Below are 17,827 nucleotides of genomic sequence, written 5' to 3'. Positions count from 1 at the left end.
AACTGTCTCAGTCAACTGTCTCAGTCAACTGTCTCAGTCAACTGTCTTGTTCCAGTCAAGTGTCTTGACCCAGTCAACTGTCCCAGACAACTGTCTTGTCCCAGACAACTGTCTTGTCCCAGTCAAGTGTCTTGTCCCAGTCAAGTGTCCCAGTCAACTGTCTTGTCCCAGTCAAGTGTCTTGTCTCAGTCAAGTATCTGAGTCGAGTATCCCATTCAAGTGGCGTGTGTGAGATATCTCTACGTGTGTTATTGCCTTCGCCTCTCCCATTACATTATGTGAGGGTGGGGGTGTGTCGCCTCTCCCTTTACATTATGTGAGGGTGGGGGTGTGGTGGGGCTCATCCATTATTTCTCAAAAGCATGGCTGAGAGGGTTAGCTAGAGCCATTACGGCTGAAGACTAGCCTGGAGATGTTGCCAGATTTAGGTGGAGGAATGTCCATTGTGTTCGTTTGACTAACAGCTTTCTGTAAGTTTAGAGGCAACTGTATAGTAAACCTCTAACGTCTGAACTTCTTAAGGTTAACACCGCTTGAGCAGAGGTCAATGACAGGGCTGTAGCCTCCATCTAGTCTTGGTGGCGGGGCTGAGGTGTTGACCACAGGATGGTGAAGGGGCCGTTCGGATCTAAACTCCCGCATCAATGGAGCGCCAACCGGTACGTCGAGATACCTCTAGAGACAATCAAACATGGTAAGTTTTTTGTCTTTAGAACACAGCACTGACCACTACACTGACCACTACACTGACCACTACACTGACCACTACACTGACCACTACACTGACCACTACACTGACCACTACACTGACCACTACACTGACCACTACACTGACCACTACACTGACCACTACACTGACCACTACACTGACTGTGATGACGCAAGTGTAGAAGTAGATCAAACAGGAGAAAATGTACAATAACAAGAGGTCAAGCACACGAGCTAAGTAGATTAGCTAGAATAGGAAGGAACCAATGAGAAGTGAGATGCAGTGAAGCGTCAGAGTTAGCAGTTGAGGAAAGAGTTTATCAACTGTTGGTCATTGAAGCGTGTTGCAGTTGGAGACAGACATTGTTAGGAAATAGTTGAGTTGGACTTTGAGATAAGTTAGGAAATAGTTAAAGGTATTAAAAGTAATGTGCAATACAGTAAAGGGTATGAGTAGAAGCTGATATGTGTAAAGAAACAATAAAACATCTTATCCTTTTCCACCACACTGACCACTGGACTGACCTCCACACTGACCACTGGACTGACCTCCACACTGACCACTGGACTGACCTCCACACTGACCACTGGACTGACCACCACACTGACCATTGGACTGACCTCTACACTGACCACTGGACTGACCTCCACACTAACCACTGGACTGACCTCTACACTGACCACTGGACTGACCTCCACACTGACCACTGGACTGACCTCCACACTGACCTCCACACTGACCACTGGACTGACCTCCACACTGACCTCCACACTGACCACTGGACTGACCTCCACACTGACCTCCACACTGACCACTGGACTGACCTCCACACTAACCACTGGACTGACCTCCACACTGACCACTGGACTGACCTCCACACTGACCACTGGACTGACCTCCACACACTGACCCCATTAGGCCACAGGATGGACCCCCAGGAGAGGATCTTCCTAGACGCGGTGGAGAAGGGGGACAAGTCAAGCGTCATCCGCTGCCTGAGCAGCCAGCCGGCCGTCAGCGTCAACTGTACAGACATGCTGGGCCGCTCGGCCATACAGATAGCCGTGGACAATGAGAACATTGAGCTGGTCGAGCTGCTCCTGAGGCAGGAGGGTGTTAAGATAGGTGGGTGCTATGAGGGGGGGGGGTGTGTGCATTAGGGTGGATTTTTGGCTGGATTTAGAAGGAAACGTTGCTATATCAGAGGTAGAAAATGTTCAAATGGTAGGTTGGCACGAGATGTAAACATGGGTCGCCTGGCTGCCCTTTAACCTGCCTGTGAAGTGTGAATGTCTGCCTGTGAAGTGTGAATGTCTGCCTGTGAAGTGTGAATGTCTGCCCGTGAAGTGTGAATGTCTGCCTGTGAATTGTGAATACCTGCCTGTGAATATCTGACTGAATACCTGCATGTGAATGCCTGCCTGTGAATACCTGCCTGTCCACAGGCGATGCCCTGCTGTATGCCATAAGAGAAGGCGTCTACAGGATCGTGGAGATGTTGATAGAACACCCGTCCATCTCCAGGGAAATGCTCGGTGCGGACTGGTCTCGAACCCGCTACGTTGATGATGAAAGTTTTGATTACTCACCAGATATATCTCCAGGTAATATGACGTCACATGATGACGTGACTCACGCGTATTCAAGTAATGACCTTGTCAGACCTTTGACCTTGTCAGACCCTGTCAGACCTTTGACTCCCCCTGCCTGATATTTGACATTGTCTGACTGTCACGGCCTTTTTGTACTGTCAACTTCATGGCACAAACTCAAGACAAATACCAACCGCATCACTGTTGTGTTATTGCATATTAAGGCCTGATGGATAACACCAAACAACTCTTGTCCTGGTAATTTACACAATTTTATTGATTCAAAGATACAACAGCTTCATTACCAAACAACGCCATTTTCTCTTCCCGCTTCCTCTCCACTTCCACTTTCTTTTGCGCATGCGCCCACCCAAAATATATTTTAGATTTATATAGCCTTTTTACACCCCACTCGAAACATGCATTCACCCTACATTTGAATGTTACATATGCCCTTTCTCCCCTTTAAAAAATTAATTTATTAATTTTTTCTTATATACATCACATTCACTATAAAATCTTCATTATACATGTAACAGTTAAATGAAAATCATATTGAAAAAGAAACTTGCTAATGAACATCCTAAATTATATTATATGTACACTTACCAAATTGAAACAATGATATTCATAAAATACATGGCAAAATGCAAAGCTTCACTTATCTTATAAGTATCGCCACTAAGGAAAATTGTAACTAAGGTAAACCTTCTTAGTTTAATAATAACAAATGACTCTAACTAAGGAACATCTCTTCTTAATATAACAAAAATTCATTAAACCTCACTAAGGAATATTACCTCTTAGTGTATCTCAAAATAAATCTAACTAAGGAAAACTCTCTCTTAGTAGAACAAAACCATAGCTATGCAATAGCTCCCATGGGCAAATCATATCCTTGATTTCCCTACTTCAATGGCTGAGGTCTCAGGTCATTATTTTCTTTAGTCAGTTCTATGTTTGTTTTTTCATCTTCAATCTGTCTTGACAAGAAATCAGCTAGTGTATTGTGCTGTCCCATTACTATTTTTATCTCAAACTTGAAATCTAATAAAATCAGTGCCCATCTATTTATTTTGCTATTCATTATCATTTTCTTATTGATTGTGATCAATGGCTTATGATCTATTCTAAGAGTAAGGTTTCTTCCCAATAAATACTTCTGTAATTTATTCAATGCCCACACAATTGCTAGGCACTCTCAATCACTGCATATCTTTGTTCTGTTGGTGATAATGCCCTGCTAAGGTATTGTACTGGGTATAGTTTATTACCCTTTTCTTGCATTAAGCAAGCTCCTAACGCTATATTTGATGCATCAGTAAAAAGAGTGAAATGCTTACTAAAATCTGATGACATCGGTACCTTGTTACTCATGAATTCAGCCTTTATTTTATTTAAAGCACTTTCACATTCCTGTGTCCATGCTAGTTTAACTTTGTCTTTGGATAGCAATTCTCTTAAAGGAGTAGTAAGTTCAGCATATTTATCTACAAAAATATTATAAAAATTGCATAGTCCTAACAATGATTTCACATCCCTTTTTGTACTAGGAGTTTTGATATTTAATATTTTGTCCCTATTTCCTTCAGTAGGTCTAATTTCTTTATTTCCGACCTTAAATCCTAAGAATTCTACTGTATCTACTCCCACATGCAGTATTTCTGGTGCTATTGTAACCCCATGTTTTCTCAGTATTTCTAGTAGTTCTTTTAGTGTTTCTATGTGTTCTTGTCTCAACCGCTGCTCCAATTTGACTTGCCCATCTATCTATATCTTCCTCATTACTTTCTTTCACCTCCTTTCCATTCCCAATAATCATATCTGCTATTGGTTCTTCCATGACCGCCACTTTATATTTACCTTTCAGCCAAGCAGAATCTATATCAACTACTGCTATCTCACACTCATCCTTAAATTTCTTGTTGGCATATGTCATCTTCATTATGCCAGGAATGTACTGTTTGGTCTTACAAGACTTTTCTTAACAATAATGCATGTGCAACCTGAATCTCTCAGACACATTACTCTGGTGTTGTTTACTATAGCTGGGAACATCTTCAGTGTTGTATTGCTTTGTCTAACAGATGCCACCGTCTCTGACCCTTCTACCCCTGCTGATGTCTCTTGATTGTTATTTCTACTATTTCTATTTTCTCCCTTGTTGTCTGGTCCCATTCTTGGCTGTCTACTTTGATTGTGGAATTCATTTCTACTTTGTCCACTATACTGTCCTTGTCTGTAATAATTACTTTGATTTCTATAATTATTATTAGGTGCATAACCTCCTCTGTTATTATTGCTGAGATATGTATCTCTATTTTGTAAGCTGAAACACTCAGACTTTACGTGGCCTGTTTTCCCACAATGGTAACACTCTGTGCTTCTGCTATATTTATATCTGTCTGGTTTCCATTTGGTAGGTGCACTATTACTTATATCTCTCTTGTTGTTGACATACTTTCTTTGATCCCTGCCAAAGTTTCTACTGTAGACTTCCTGACCTTGTACCGCCCTGTCTGACCTTGTCCCGCCCTGTCTGACCTTGACTCGCCCTGCCTGACCTTTGACCTTGTCTGACCCAGTGATGCTGGCGGCCCACTGCAACCAGTTTGAGATCCTTCAGCTCCTGCTGGTCCATGGCGCCAACATCGACCGTCCGCACCAGCTGTCGTGTTCATGTGCTCGCTGTCAGGCCAGGGTCCATGAAGACAGGTAAACTAGACAGGTAAACTAGACAGGTAAACAAGACAGGTAAACAAGACAGGTAAACTAGACAGGTAAACAAGACAGGTAAACAAGACAGGTAAACAAGACAGGTAATAAAGACAGGTAAACAAGACAGGTAAACAAGACAGGTAAACTAGACAGGTAAACAAGACAGGTAAACAAGACAGGTAAACAAGACAGGTAAACAAGACAGGTAAACAAGACAGGTAAACAAGACAGGTAAACAAGACAGGTAAACAAGACAGGTAAACAAGACAGGTAAACAAGTGAGGTAAACAAAACAGGTAAACTAGACAGGTAACAAGACAGGTAAACAAGACAGGTAAACAAGACAGGTAAACAAGACAGGTATACTAGGCAGGTAAACAAGGCAGGTAAACAAGACAGGTAAACAAGACAGGTAAACAAGACAGGTAAACAAGACAGGTAAACTAGAGAGGCAAACTAGGCAGGTAAACAAGACAGGTAAACCAGGCAGGTAAACAAGACAGGTAAACAAGACAGGTAAACAAGACAGGTAAACAAGACAGGTAAACAAGACAGGTAAACTAGAGAGGCAAACTAGGCAGGTAAACAAGACAGGTAAACCAGGCAGGTAAACAAGACAGGTAAACAAGACAGGTAAACTAGGCAGGTAAACAAGACAGGTAAACAAGACAGGTAAACTAGGCAGGTAAACAAGACAGGTAAACAAGACAGGTAAACTAGGCAGGTAAACAAGACAGGTAAACAAGACAGGTAAACTAGGCAGGTAAACAAGACAGGTAAACAAGACAGGTAAACAAGACAGGTAAACAAGACAGGTAAACTAGACAGGTAAACAAGACAGGTAAACAAGACAGGTAAACAAGACAGGTAAACTAGACAGGTAAACTAGACAGGTAAACTAGGCAGGTAAACAAGACAGGTAAACAAGACAGGTAAACTAGGCAGGTAAACAAGACAGGTAAACAAAACAGGTAAACTAGACAGGTAAACTAGACAGGTAAACAAGACAGGAAAACAAGACAGGTAAACAAGACAGGTAATAAAGACAGGTAAACAAGACAGGTAAACTAGACAGGTAAACTAGGCAGGTAAACAAGACAGGTAAACTAGGCAGGTAAACAAGATAGGTAAACAAGACAGGTAAACTAGACAGGTAAACAAGACAGGTAAACTAGACAGGTAAACTAGGCAGGTAAACAAGACAGGTAAACAAGACAGGTAAACAAGACAGGTAAACAAGACAGGTAAACTAGGCAGGTAAACAAGACAGGTAAACAAGACAGGTAAACTAGGCAGGTGAACAAGACAGGTAAACAAGACAGGTAAACAAGACAGGTAAACTAGACAGGCGAACAAGACAGGTAAACAAGACAGTTAAACAAGACAGGTAAACAAGACAGGTAAACTAGACAGGCGAACAAGACAGTTAAACAAGACGGGTAAACAAGACAGTTAAACAAGACAGGTAAACAAGACAGGCAAACAAAACAGGTAAACAAGACAGGCAAACAAGACAGGTAAACAAGACAGGCAAACAAGACAGGTAAACAAGACAGGTTAAGAAGAGAGGCGAACAAGACAGCTAAATAAGACAGGCAAAAAATACATCCTTTAATAGAGGATATCGTCAATAAATGTGACAGAACAATGTAGGATATAAATGTGACAGAACAATGTAGGATATAAATGTGACAGAATAATGTAGGATATAAATGTGACAGAACATATAAATGTGACAAACAATGCAGGATATAAATGTCCAGTTTTGTCTGCAGTCTCCGCCACTCCCTGCTGAGGATCAATACGTACAAGGCCCTGGCCAGTCCTGCCTGGATCTCCCTGACCAGCGCTGACCCCGTCCTAACGGCATTTCAACTCTCCTGGGAACTGGACCATCTGGCTCTCAGGGAAAACGAATTTAAAGACACCTATCTCCAGGTAATATGGGCACTAGACGTGGGCTGACAACACATGATAGACATGTGTACTACATTGCTGCGACTACGTTTAGATAACCTGACTAAAGCTACGGCACTCTCCCAAACTGAAAGTTAAGTATGAGCCAAACATGACCTCTGACCCTCACAGCTGGGCCAGCAGTGCCGGAAGTACGCCTGTGACCTGCTGGATCAGTGCCGGAGCAGTGAGGAGGTCACTGCTGTCCTCAACAGGACCAGCGAGGAGGACCTGCCCCAGGACACAGACAAGTTGACCTTGTCAAGGTTAAAGCTGGCCCTCAAGTTTGAGCAGAAGCAGGTGAGGTCAAAGGTCACGATCTGGGGTAAATCTCTCCGTCTAAAGTTAGCCTTAAATTTTACTTCTAACTAACCTAAACTAACCTTAATATAACCCTACTGTTAAGGTTCGGTGTATTGTAAGCATCAGGTTTAGGCAGGGGCGTAGTGGGGTGGGGAGGGCGGACCGCACCGGGTGACACCATTTAGGGGGGGTGTCATCAAGGCAAAAAATAGCAAAATATATACAGAAAAATTATAATTCCACTTAAATAAGTGGTTAATTAGAGTGTAAAATATTTTTTTAAGATAAAATTTGACAAATCCCAACAAGGGTGGAAGGGGGGTGGGGTGACACCATGACGTAAACCCGCTAATGATAGAGAAAACATGCTACATCAAGCTGTATTTATAACCGATGTTATGTCCGACCTCCGACAGCCGCGGAGGAAGCGGACGCCCCAGGTTCGTTTGGTATGGTACCGATAGAAGACGTTGTAACGGAATCTCAACAACTTGCCGTGAGCTCGTTAATGCAGTCTAGGGGTAAAACACGACAAATCGAAGAGACTCACACGACTTAAACTATGAATACCTTTTTAATTTATGTACAAGATAATGACACTAGGTAAGATCAAAATGTACAGATTCTCAGTGTAATATAAATAAACTCAACTCCAACTTACAGTTTGAGAAAAATCACAATATCACAGCTGTGATAAATCATTACTACACACAACTGAATGGCCTCATAATAATTACAACAAAAGACCAAGGAGAGACAATTTGCCTCTACAACAATAGAAATCCTTATACAGGTTAAACTATCACCGATAGTCAAAAAGGTGTAATAATACACCAGACCACAAATTCAGTAAACTACAACTAGTCACATAATTCCTTATACAAAAGGTGAAATCATGTCACAAAATAACAATACTGCAAAATGGCGTACCTAACCACAGGCACACCTCTCCTAGTCCAAAAGTCAATCTGGCGGCCTCTGGACTTGAGAATCCCGTGATTAAATACAACTCAGAGTAAGGGGAAATAACTCAAAAGTCTTACGACTATTGGTTGAGGGTCAGTCAAGGATCCTCACGGTCGCAAGTCCATTGGTTGAGGTTCTGCCAGGCATTAAACTTACCATCACATGATGTGACAGCGTTCAGTTGACCGGGTTGTACCAGTGAACTGACAATTCTCCCAAGGACAAATACATAACTCAGGAGATTAAATATACATAAAGCCAAACAGACCTAAGTAGGTCACATCCCCTCCCTTTTAGAGAGGCATTTTTGTTACACAAAAATGGCAATCACTATATGGAACACATCTGACACAAAAAATGTCCAATTATAGTAACTAACAAAATTTCTATGTCAATAAAAAACATCCTTAAAAATTAAAGGGAAACAATTCACCTTTTTACAATTTACCAAAGGGAAACAATCCTTCCCAAAATAAGAATACATCAAGGTTCCTTATGCAAAGGTAACAAAACATATCCATCTGGATATAACATGTGGGAAACTTACAACTTAATTCATTTATTTAAATATCTCAATATAACATCAAGTGCATAATGTGATACATTTTTATAACAACTCAATGCACATTAAACAAAACCACCTTTAAATAAGGTTCATTTGAAAATAACAGGCATTTTCAACAAGTAATCAGTTTTGGAAAAAACCGTACAATTCACATTCTGATTGAAAGCTTGGAACTCCAGCCACTAGGCTACAGTTTAATCAACCATAACATTTGCAAAATGGTTATAACTAACCAAAAAAGTTTCACAAGATCAATGTGAACCTCAAAAGTTGTTTTACATTCTTGACAAACAGTCAGCTACAATGTTGTCAGTTCCTTTAATATGGGAAATAACCAGATTAAAATTTTGGAAAAATAGACACCATCTTAAAATTCTATTGTTATTCTGTCCCAACTTAGTAGTGAACTTAAGAGGATCATGGTCAGAAAATACCATGACTGGATTTATGGAAGAGGTGACATAGACTTCAAAATGTTGTAAGGACAAAACCAAAGCTAAAGCTTCTTTTTCAATAGTGGAGTAATTCTTTTGATTCTCATTTAACTTTCTAGAGAAAAAGGCTATTGGATGATCGATCCCTCGGTTGTCTTCCTGGAATAAGACTGAGCCAATGGCTAAATTGCTAGCATCAATGGCAAGTTTAAAAGGCTTGCTGAAATCTGGTGCAGCCATAACAGGAGCATTTGATAAAAATGACTTAATGGTAAAAAAGGCTTCATGACATTTAGTTGACCATTCAAACTCAACACCCTTTTTCAATAAGGCAGTAAGTGGCTCAGCTACAGCTGAAAAGTTTTTTTACAAAACCGCCTATAGTAACCTGCCATCCCAAGGAATGGAGGGTAAAGTTTTAACTACCTGTGAGAATGTCTGATTCTCATTAGAAGATAAATGTTCAAGATGGTCTAACTGGGTCAACAATGGGAAATTTAACAATTTAAGCGTAGCATCATCAAATTTACTAGAAATACTTATATGTAACATAAACTTAGCTGGGGAGAAAGAGTTAGTGAGTTTACATGATAAACCAGTTGTTTCTTTCTCCGGTCTGGGAAGTAGGTGACGCAGTCCTTGGTAATCTTGTTAAGTGCTTCGTCTAGCACAAGAATCTGTTTCATCGGCCTGGGAAATATTTTGACTGGGATTCCCAACCAACTGACAGTTCTTACAATGTCTGCAATAACGGGTGTCATCGTTGTGCATTCTCGGCCAAAAGAACAGTTCATTTTCACCGTCGGGGTCTGTAGAGAACGGGTTCTGAACTTCCTGGGGGTGGACTTTGCTTCCCGCTAAGTCATTACCTAGGAGCAAGTGTACTCCTGGGACAGGTATGGAATCTATCACCCCAAGGATGACATCTCCTTGGATGAGCTGATGTCTCAGGTTGAACTTATGTAGTGGAACTACTGTTGGTTCAGCTCCCACTCCTTGAATGATGGTGACATCACCGGTGTTGGTTTCTGGAGCGATGTTCAATGAGTTTCTCAGCAAAAGTGACTGAGAAGCCCCAGTGTCTCTTAGGACTACGATGTTCCGCGATGATGTTGGGTCTCCAGGGTTGCTGATGACAGCATCTGTCATGAATGACTTGAAGCCAACAGTTCTCGATTCTTCACCATTGGTTGCTGCTGATGTAACCGGTTGGTGAAGAGGATAGTCATAAGATGACTGGACGCAAGTGGTGGGCACTTCGTTACCTCCCTGTGGACACGCTGGTGTAGGGTCATCACGACGGGCGAGGTTCACCTTTGGACTTGCTTGATGGGGGAGAGCGTAACGAGATGATGTTCGTACATACTCTCTGTTATCTCGCTGTCGCAGGAAACAGTTCTTGATGATGTGCCCAGGCTTGGAACAATAGTGGCAGATCAGTCGCCTGGCTGTGACTCTGGGTATCTGTGTTGATTGACGAGATCTCAGCAACTGGCCAGCAGGGGGATTGCTGCTGATGAGAGGTAGTACCGGATTGTATTTGGTACCAGAACCCTGTGACTTCTTATGCAACAGCTCGAAGGTATCAGCTGATTCTGCTGCCCTTTTGATGTCTGTTATTCGGTTATCCAAGATGTGTAGTCTGATCTCTTCAGGTACTGCGTTGAGGAAATCTTCTCTTAGTATCAGACTTCTGAGTTTGTCAAAGTCGTCGACATTCTCAGAATGGAGCCATCTTGAAAAGACTTTTTCTTTTTCAAAAAGGAACTCAACATAGGTTTGGTTCTGTTGTTTCCTAATTTTTCTGAACTTAATTCTGTAGGCTTCTGGAGTTATTTCGTAAGCCTTCAGAATGGCAGCCTTGACCTTTTTGTAATCTGACTGGACTTCGCGAGAGAGTGCCTGGTATGTGGTGGCAGCCTTACCAATTAAAGCAGTGCTTAGTAACGTTGTGACTACGTTACTAGGCCATTGACAACTTTCAGCCATGTTCTCAAATGTATTAAAAAATACGACAAGATCTGACTCATCAAACTTAGGGACTAATTTGCAAAACTGGGCCAATGTTTGGGCCACAGACAACTGAGAAGGACCTTCTGACCTCGAACTACTGTCAATAATACCAAACTCATATTCTAACCGCTTCATCTGAACTTCTCTTTCTAACTTTAGTCTGGCCTCAAACTCCCTATCAACAATTTCCACTTCCCGTGCCAAAACTTCAGAAAGAAGACCCTCATCTAGCATGCCTTCATTAATGAAGTAAACAATAACTTTGTCCTTCAACACCCTAGAGGTCTGAGTAACAATATAGTCCAGGTTTAACTTTTTGACAACTGTTATCAACTCTTTCCTACTTAAGTTCTCAACTGCTTCCACAGTAGGACTTAACAACAAAGCCTCCATAGCTAACAAGTAACAATGTTTACCTTCAACTGATAACAAAAACAACCACTCAAGAACTAGTTCAACTTATTCGCACTTCTGACCAAACTCTAGATCACAAACTCAAACTAGTGCCAAACTTGCACACAAATCAAAATACCGGTCGAGCCCTCACTTGTTATGTCCGACCTCCGACAGCCGCGGAGGAAGCGGACGCCCCAGGTTCGTTTGGTATGGTACCGATAGAAGACGTTGTAACGGAATCTCAACAACTTGCCGTGAGCTCGTTAATGCAGTCTAGGGGTAAAACACGACAAATCGAAGAGACTCACACGACTTAAACTATGAATACCTTTTTAATTTATGTACAAGATAATGACACTAGGTAAGATCAAAATGTACAGATTCTCAGTGTAATATAAATAAACTCAACTCCAACTTACAGTTTGAGAAAAATCACAATATCACAGCTGTGATAAATCATTACTACACACAACTGAATGGCCTCATAATAATTACAACAAAAGACCAAGGAGAGACAATTTGCCTCTACAACAATAGAAATCCTTATACAGGTTAAACTATCACCGATAGTCAAAAAGGTGTAATAATACACCAGACCACAAATTCAGTAAACTACAACTAGTCACATAATTCCTTATACAAAAGGTGAAATCATGTCACAAAATAACAATACTGCAAAATGGCGTACCTAACCACAGGCACACCTCTCCTAGTCCAAAAGTCAATCTGGCGGCCTCTGGACTTGAGAATCCCGTGATTAAATACAACTCAGAGTAAGGGGAAATAACTCAAAAGTCTTACGACTATTGGTTGAGGGTCAGTCAAGGATCCTCACGGTCGCAAGTCCATTGGTTGAGGTTCTGCCAGGCATTAAACTTACCATCACATGATGTGACAGCGTTCAGTTGACCGGGTTGTACCAGTGAACTGACAATTCTCCCAAGGACAAATACATAACTCAGGAGATTAAATATACATAAAGCCAAACAGACCTAAGTAGGTCACACCGACTAGAGATAAAAATCGTTAGTGTTATATCTGAGCCCAGTTTAAAGCAATCGCTGTTGTCTCAATCTGGCAAGTGTCCGTTCGGGGAAACGGCATTCGGGCAAGTGTCCATTCGGGAAATCGGCCTTCGGGAAAACGGCATTTGGGCAAGTGTCCATTCGGGAATTTGTCGTAGACCCGGTGTTAAGTCGTGTGGTGTGGTGTCATGTCGTGTGGTGTGGTGTGGTGTCATGTCGTGTGGTGTGGTGTGGTGTCATGTCATGTGGTGTGGTGTCATGTCGTGTGGTGTGGTGTGGTGTCATGTCGTGTCGTGTGGTGTCATGTCGTGTGGTGTGGTGTGGTGTCATGTCGTGTGGTGTGGTGTGGTGTCATGTCGTGTGGTGTGGTGTGGTGTCATGTCGTGTCGTGTGGTGTGGTGTCATGTCGTGTGGTGTGGTGTCATGTCGTGTGGTGTGGTGTCATGTCGTGTGGTGTGGTGTCATGTCGTGTGGTGTGGTGTGGTGTCATGTCGTGTGGTGTCATGTCGTGTGGTGTGGTGTCATGTCGTGTGGTGTGGTGTCATGTGGTGTGGTGTGGTGTCATGTCGTGTGGTGTGGTGTCATGTCGTGTGGTGTGGTGTCATGTCGTGTGGTGTGGTGTGGTGTCATGTCGTGTGGTGTCATGTCGTGTGGTGTGGTGTGGTGTGGTGTCATGTCGTGTGGTGTGGTGTCATGTCGTGTGGTGTGATGTGGTGTCATGTCGTGTGGTGTGGTGTGGTGTCATGTCGTGTGGTGTGGTGTGGTGTCATGTCGTGTGGTGTGGTGTGGTGTCATGTCGTGTGGTGTGGTGTGGTGTCATGTCGTGTGGTGTGGTGTGGTGTCATGTCGTGTGGTGTGGTGTGGTGTCATGTCGTGTGGTGTGGTGTGGTGTCATGTCGTGTGGTGTCATGTCGTGTGGTGTGGTGTCATGTCGTGTGGTGTGGTGTGGTGTCATGTCGTGTGGTGTGGTGTCATGTCGTGTGGTGTCATGTGTGGTGTGGTGTCATGTCGTGTGGTGTCATGTGTGGTGTGGTGTCGTGTGGTGTGGTGTGGTGTCATGTCGTGTGGTGTGGTGTGGTGTCATGTCGTGTGGTGTGGTTTGGTGTCATGTCGTGTGGTGTGGTGTCATGTCGTGTGGTGTGGTGTCATGTCGTGTGGTGTGGTGTGGTGTCATGTCGTGTGGTGTGGTGTCATGTCGTGTGGTGTGGTGTCATGTCGTGTGGTGTGGTTTGGTGTCATGTCGTGTGGTGTGGTTTGGTGTCATGTCGTGTGGTGTGGTGTGGTGTCATGTCGTGTGGTGTGGTGTGGTGTGGTGTCATGTCGTGTGGTGTGGTGTGGTGTCATGTCGTGTGGTGTCATGTCGTGTGGTGTGGTGTCATGTGGTGTGATGTGGTGTCATGTCGTGTGGTGTGATGTGGTGTCATGTCGTGTGGTGTGGTGTCATGTCGTGTGGTGTGGTGTGGTGTCATGTCGTGTGGTGTGGTGTGGTGTGATGTGGTGTGGTGTCATGTCGTGTGGTGTGGTGTGGTGTCATGTCGTGTGGTGTGGTGTGGTGTGGTGTCATGTCATGTCGTGTGGTGTGATGTGGTGTCATGTCGTGTGGTGTGGTGTCATGTCGTGTGGTGTGGTGTCATGTCGTGTGGTGTGGTGTCATGTCGTGTGGTGTGGTGTCATGTCGTGTGGTGTGGTGTGGTGTCATGTCGTGTGGTGTGGTGTGGTGTCATGTCGTGTGGTGTCATGTCGTGTGGTGTGGTGTGGTGTCATGTCGTGTGGTGTCATGTCGTGTGGTGTGGTGTGGTGTCATGTCGTGTGGTGTGGTGTGGTGTCATGTCGTGTGGTGTGGTGTCATGTCGTGTGGTGTGATGTGGTGTCATGTCGTGTGGTGTGGTGTGGTGTCATGTCGTGTGGTGTGGTGTGGTGTCATGTCGTGTGGTGTGGTGTGGTGTCATGTCGTGTGGTGTGGTGTCAAGTAGTCTGGCGTGACGCGGTGTCGTGTACACTGTGCGGTGTCAAAACGGCCCCTACATAACAGCCACGTCAAATTGACCCCGTTAAAAGGGCCAGCGACAAATGGACCCCATCATTTGGGCTCCCGACAAATAGGCTCCAGTCATTACAACTCCTGTCATTTTGGCTCCCGACAAAAGGGCCCCTTTCTATACCGTTTACATCATGTATATCATACATTTACTTTTCTATGCTCGCTTTTAAGCAACAGGTCTTTACTGTGGTAAATTAAACATTATCAAAAATTTTAAATTGGTGAAATGTAGCTGTTACGGGCTCGATTTCTTTGTGCATTGTTGTTGGTTCATGAAAAAAAAAATTCTTTCCCGCCTTTAAAATATGTTATAGTGGCAGTGGATGAAGGACTAACTGGTTACTTTTATACCTATAGTGGTCATACGATTCACTTGTTGGGAGCCATTTTATCGGGAGTCCATTTGTCGGGAGTCCATTTGTCGGGAGCATATGCGTCGCGGGTCAATATGATGGGAGCCCGTTTGACGGGAGCCAGTATGTTGGTGCCCTTTTGACGGTGCTATTTTGAGTGGGCCGTTTTGTCCCGGGCCATTTTGACGGCGTACCCATGTACACATACGTTGACACACACCTACACTTACTCTCTCACACACATTTGGAAGTTTTTAGCCACTAGCCTCAGCGCTTCCACTTTCCCACATTTTCCCACATTTGATCTGACTGCAGCATGAACTTCTAGTTGATATCTGATATAAAAAGATCATTACTTAATTATATATAGTCGAAATGAAGAATGTTGACTGTTACTTGGCATTACAAACTTTTTGTTTTCTGTATCATTTGTGGGAAACTAAAATAAAAAGATTTTGTATTTTGAATGTTGGCGTGTGTCTGTGTAAAGATTTTGTACTTTGAATATTGGCGTGTGTCTGTCCAAAGATTTTGTACTTTGAATATTGATTTGTGTCTGTCCAAAGATTTTGTACTTTGAATATTGGCGTGTGTCTGTGTAAAGATCTTGTACTTTGAATATTGGCGTGTGTCTGTCCAAAGATTTTGTACTTTGAATATTGGCGTGTGTCTGTCCAAAGATTTTGTACTTTGAATATTGGCGTGTGTCTGTCCAAAGATTTTGTACTTTGAATATTGGCGTGTGTCTGTGTAAAGATTTTGTACTTTGAATATTGGCGTGTGTCTGTGTAAAGATTTTGTACTTTGAATATTGGCGTGTGTCTGTCCAAAGATTTTGTACTTTGAATATTGGCGTGTGTCTGGGTAAAGATTTTGTACTTTGAATATTGGCGTGTGTCTGTCCAAAGATTTTGTACTTTGAATATTGGTGTGTGTCTGTGTAAAGATTTTGTACTTTGAATATTGGCGTTTGTCTGTCCAAAGATTTTGTACTTTGAATATTGGCGTTTGTCTGTGTAAAGATTTTGTACTTTGAATATTGGTGTGTGTCTGTGTAAAGATTTTGTACTTTGAATATTGGCGTGTGTCTGTCCAAAGATCTTGTACTTTGAATATTGGCGTGTGTCTGTCCAAAGATCTTGTACTTTGAATATTGGCGTGTGTCTGTCCAAAGATTTTATACTTTGAATATTGGCGTGTGTCTGTGTAAAGATTTTGTACTTTGAATATTGGCGTGTGTCTGTCCAAAGATTTTGTACTTTGAATATTGGCGTGTGTCTGTGTAAAGATTTTGTACTTTGAATATTGACGTGTGTCTGTCCAAAGATTTTGTACTTTGAATATTGGCGTGTGTCTGTCCAAAGATTTTGTACTTTGAATATTGGCGTGTGTCTGTCCAAAGATGTTGTACTTTGAATATTGGTGTGTGTCTGTGTAAAGATTTTGTACTTTGAGTATAGGCGTGTGTCTGTCCCAAGATTGTGTACTTTGAATATTGGCGTGTGTCTGGGTAAAGATTTTGTACTTTGAATATTGGCGTGTGTCTGGGTAAAGATTTTGTACTTTGAATATTGGCGTGTGTCTGTCTGTCCAAAGATTTTGTACTTTGAAAATTGGCGTGTGTCTGTCCAAAGATTTTATACTTTGAATATAGGCGTGTGTCTGTCTAAAGATTAGATCATCATCAGCCAGCCACCTCTCGTACAAAACTTTTATTGATCGAGCGCAAGAAGTTAGCTCCCATGCCCAATTATCACGCTATCAAATCCAGGCCCTGGGAGATTTCTTTCACACCACAAGGTGTCAAATGATGTGTCGCATGATGTGTCATATGATCTGTCATATGATGTGTCATATGATGTGTCACATGATGTGTCATATGATGTGTCACATGACGTGTCATATGATGTTTCATATGATGTGTCATATGATGTGTCATAAGATGTGTCACATGATGTGTCATAAGATGTGTCACATGATGTGTCACATTGATGTGTCATATGATGTGTCACATATTTTACACGATGACAGCTCTTTGATTTTTTGCTACAAATTAAAAACTTCCCAAGTTGCTCACTTTACACCACACCATAACCCCCCCCCCCACTTCCCCACAATTGTAATATAAAAAGAAAAGACTAAAGATTCTGATCACACTATTTCACCTCTCTCACCCACACTGTTTCCCCTCCGTCACCTACACTATCACCTCCCTGACCCACACTATTTCCCCAGTTTGTGGCCCACCCACACTGCCAACAACTGCTGACCTCTATCTGGTACGCCGGCCTGCCGGGGTGGAGAAAGAGGAATGGCGTCATGAAGTTCCTCACTTGCATCGGCCTCATACTCATCCTCCCTCTCATGTCTTTCTACTACCTCATCTTCCCAAGGTCACAGATAGGTCAACTACTTCGCTCTCCGTTCATGAAATTTCTCTACCACAGGTAAGATGGGAGTGAGATGGGAGTGAGGTGGGAGTGAGATGGGAGTGAGATGGGAGTGAGATGGGAGTGAGATAAGAGTGAGATGGGAGTGAGATGGGAGTGAGATGGGAGTGAGATGGGAGTAAGATGGGAGTGAGACGGGAGTGAGATGGGAGTGAGATAAGAGTGAGGTGGGAGTGAGATGGGAGTGAGATGGGAGTAAGATGGGAGTGAGATGGGAGTGAGATAAGAGTAAGATGGGAGTGAGATGGGAGTGAGATAAGAGTGAGATGGGAGTGAGATAAGAGTGAGATGGGAGTAAGATGGGAT

At 42.9% G+C, this 17,827-nt stretch overlaps 1 protein-coding gene across 1 annotated transcript in view; it reads left to right on the top strand.

The window, feature by feature from the left end:
• The first annotated feature begins 549 nt into the window (after positions 1-549).
• The window catches only part of LOC131928376 (transient-receptor-potential-like protein), a 49,805-nt gene continuing 32,527 nt past the window's right edge, over positions 550-17,827 (top strand). The window contains exons 1-7 of the mRNA XM_059284381.1: positions 550-694; positions 1,628-1,834; positions 2,155-2,313; positions 4,887-5,016; positions 6,795-6,957; positions 7,108-7,275; positions 17,307-17,518. Of these exons, the coding sequence (XP_059140364.1) occupies positions 607-694; positions 1,628-1,834; positions 2,155-2,313; positions 4,887-5,016; positions 6,795-6,957; positions 7,108-7,275; positions 17,307-17,518 (1,127 nt within the window). The 5' untranslated portion in view covers positions 550-606. The remainder of the gene's footprint in view (positions 695-1,627; positions 1,835-2,154; positions 2,314-4,886; positions 5,017-6,794; positions 6,958-7,107; positions 7,276-17,306; positions 17,519-17,827) is intronic.

The sequence above is a fragment of the Physella acuta genome, unplaced genomic scaffold (genome assembly GCF_028476545.2).
Source record: "Physella acuta isolate Inbredline_101_S28 unplaced genomic scaffold, ASM2847654v3 ptg001494l, whole genome shotgun sequence".
NCBI classification, from domain to species: Eukaryota; Metazoa; Mollusca; class Gastropoda; family Physidae; genus Physella; species Physella acuta.
The sequence above is the reverse complement of the archived record's forward strand: the minus strand, read 5'-3'. Positions and strand labels throughout refer to the sequence as shown.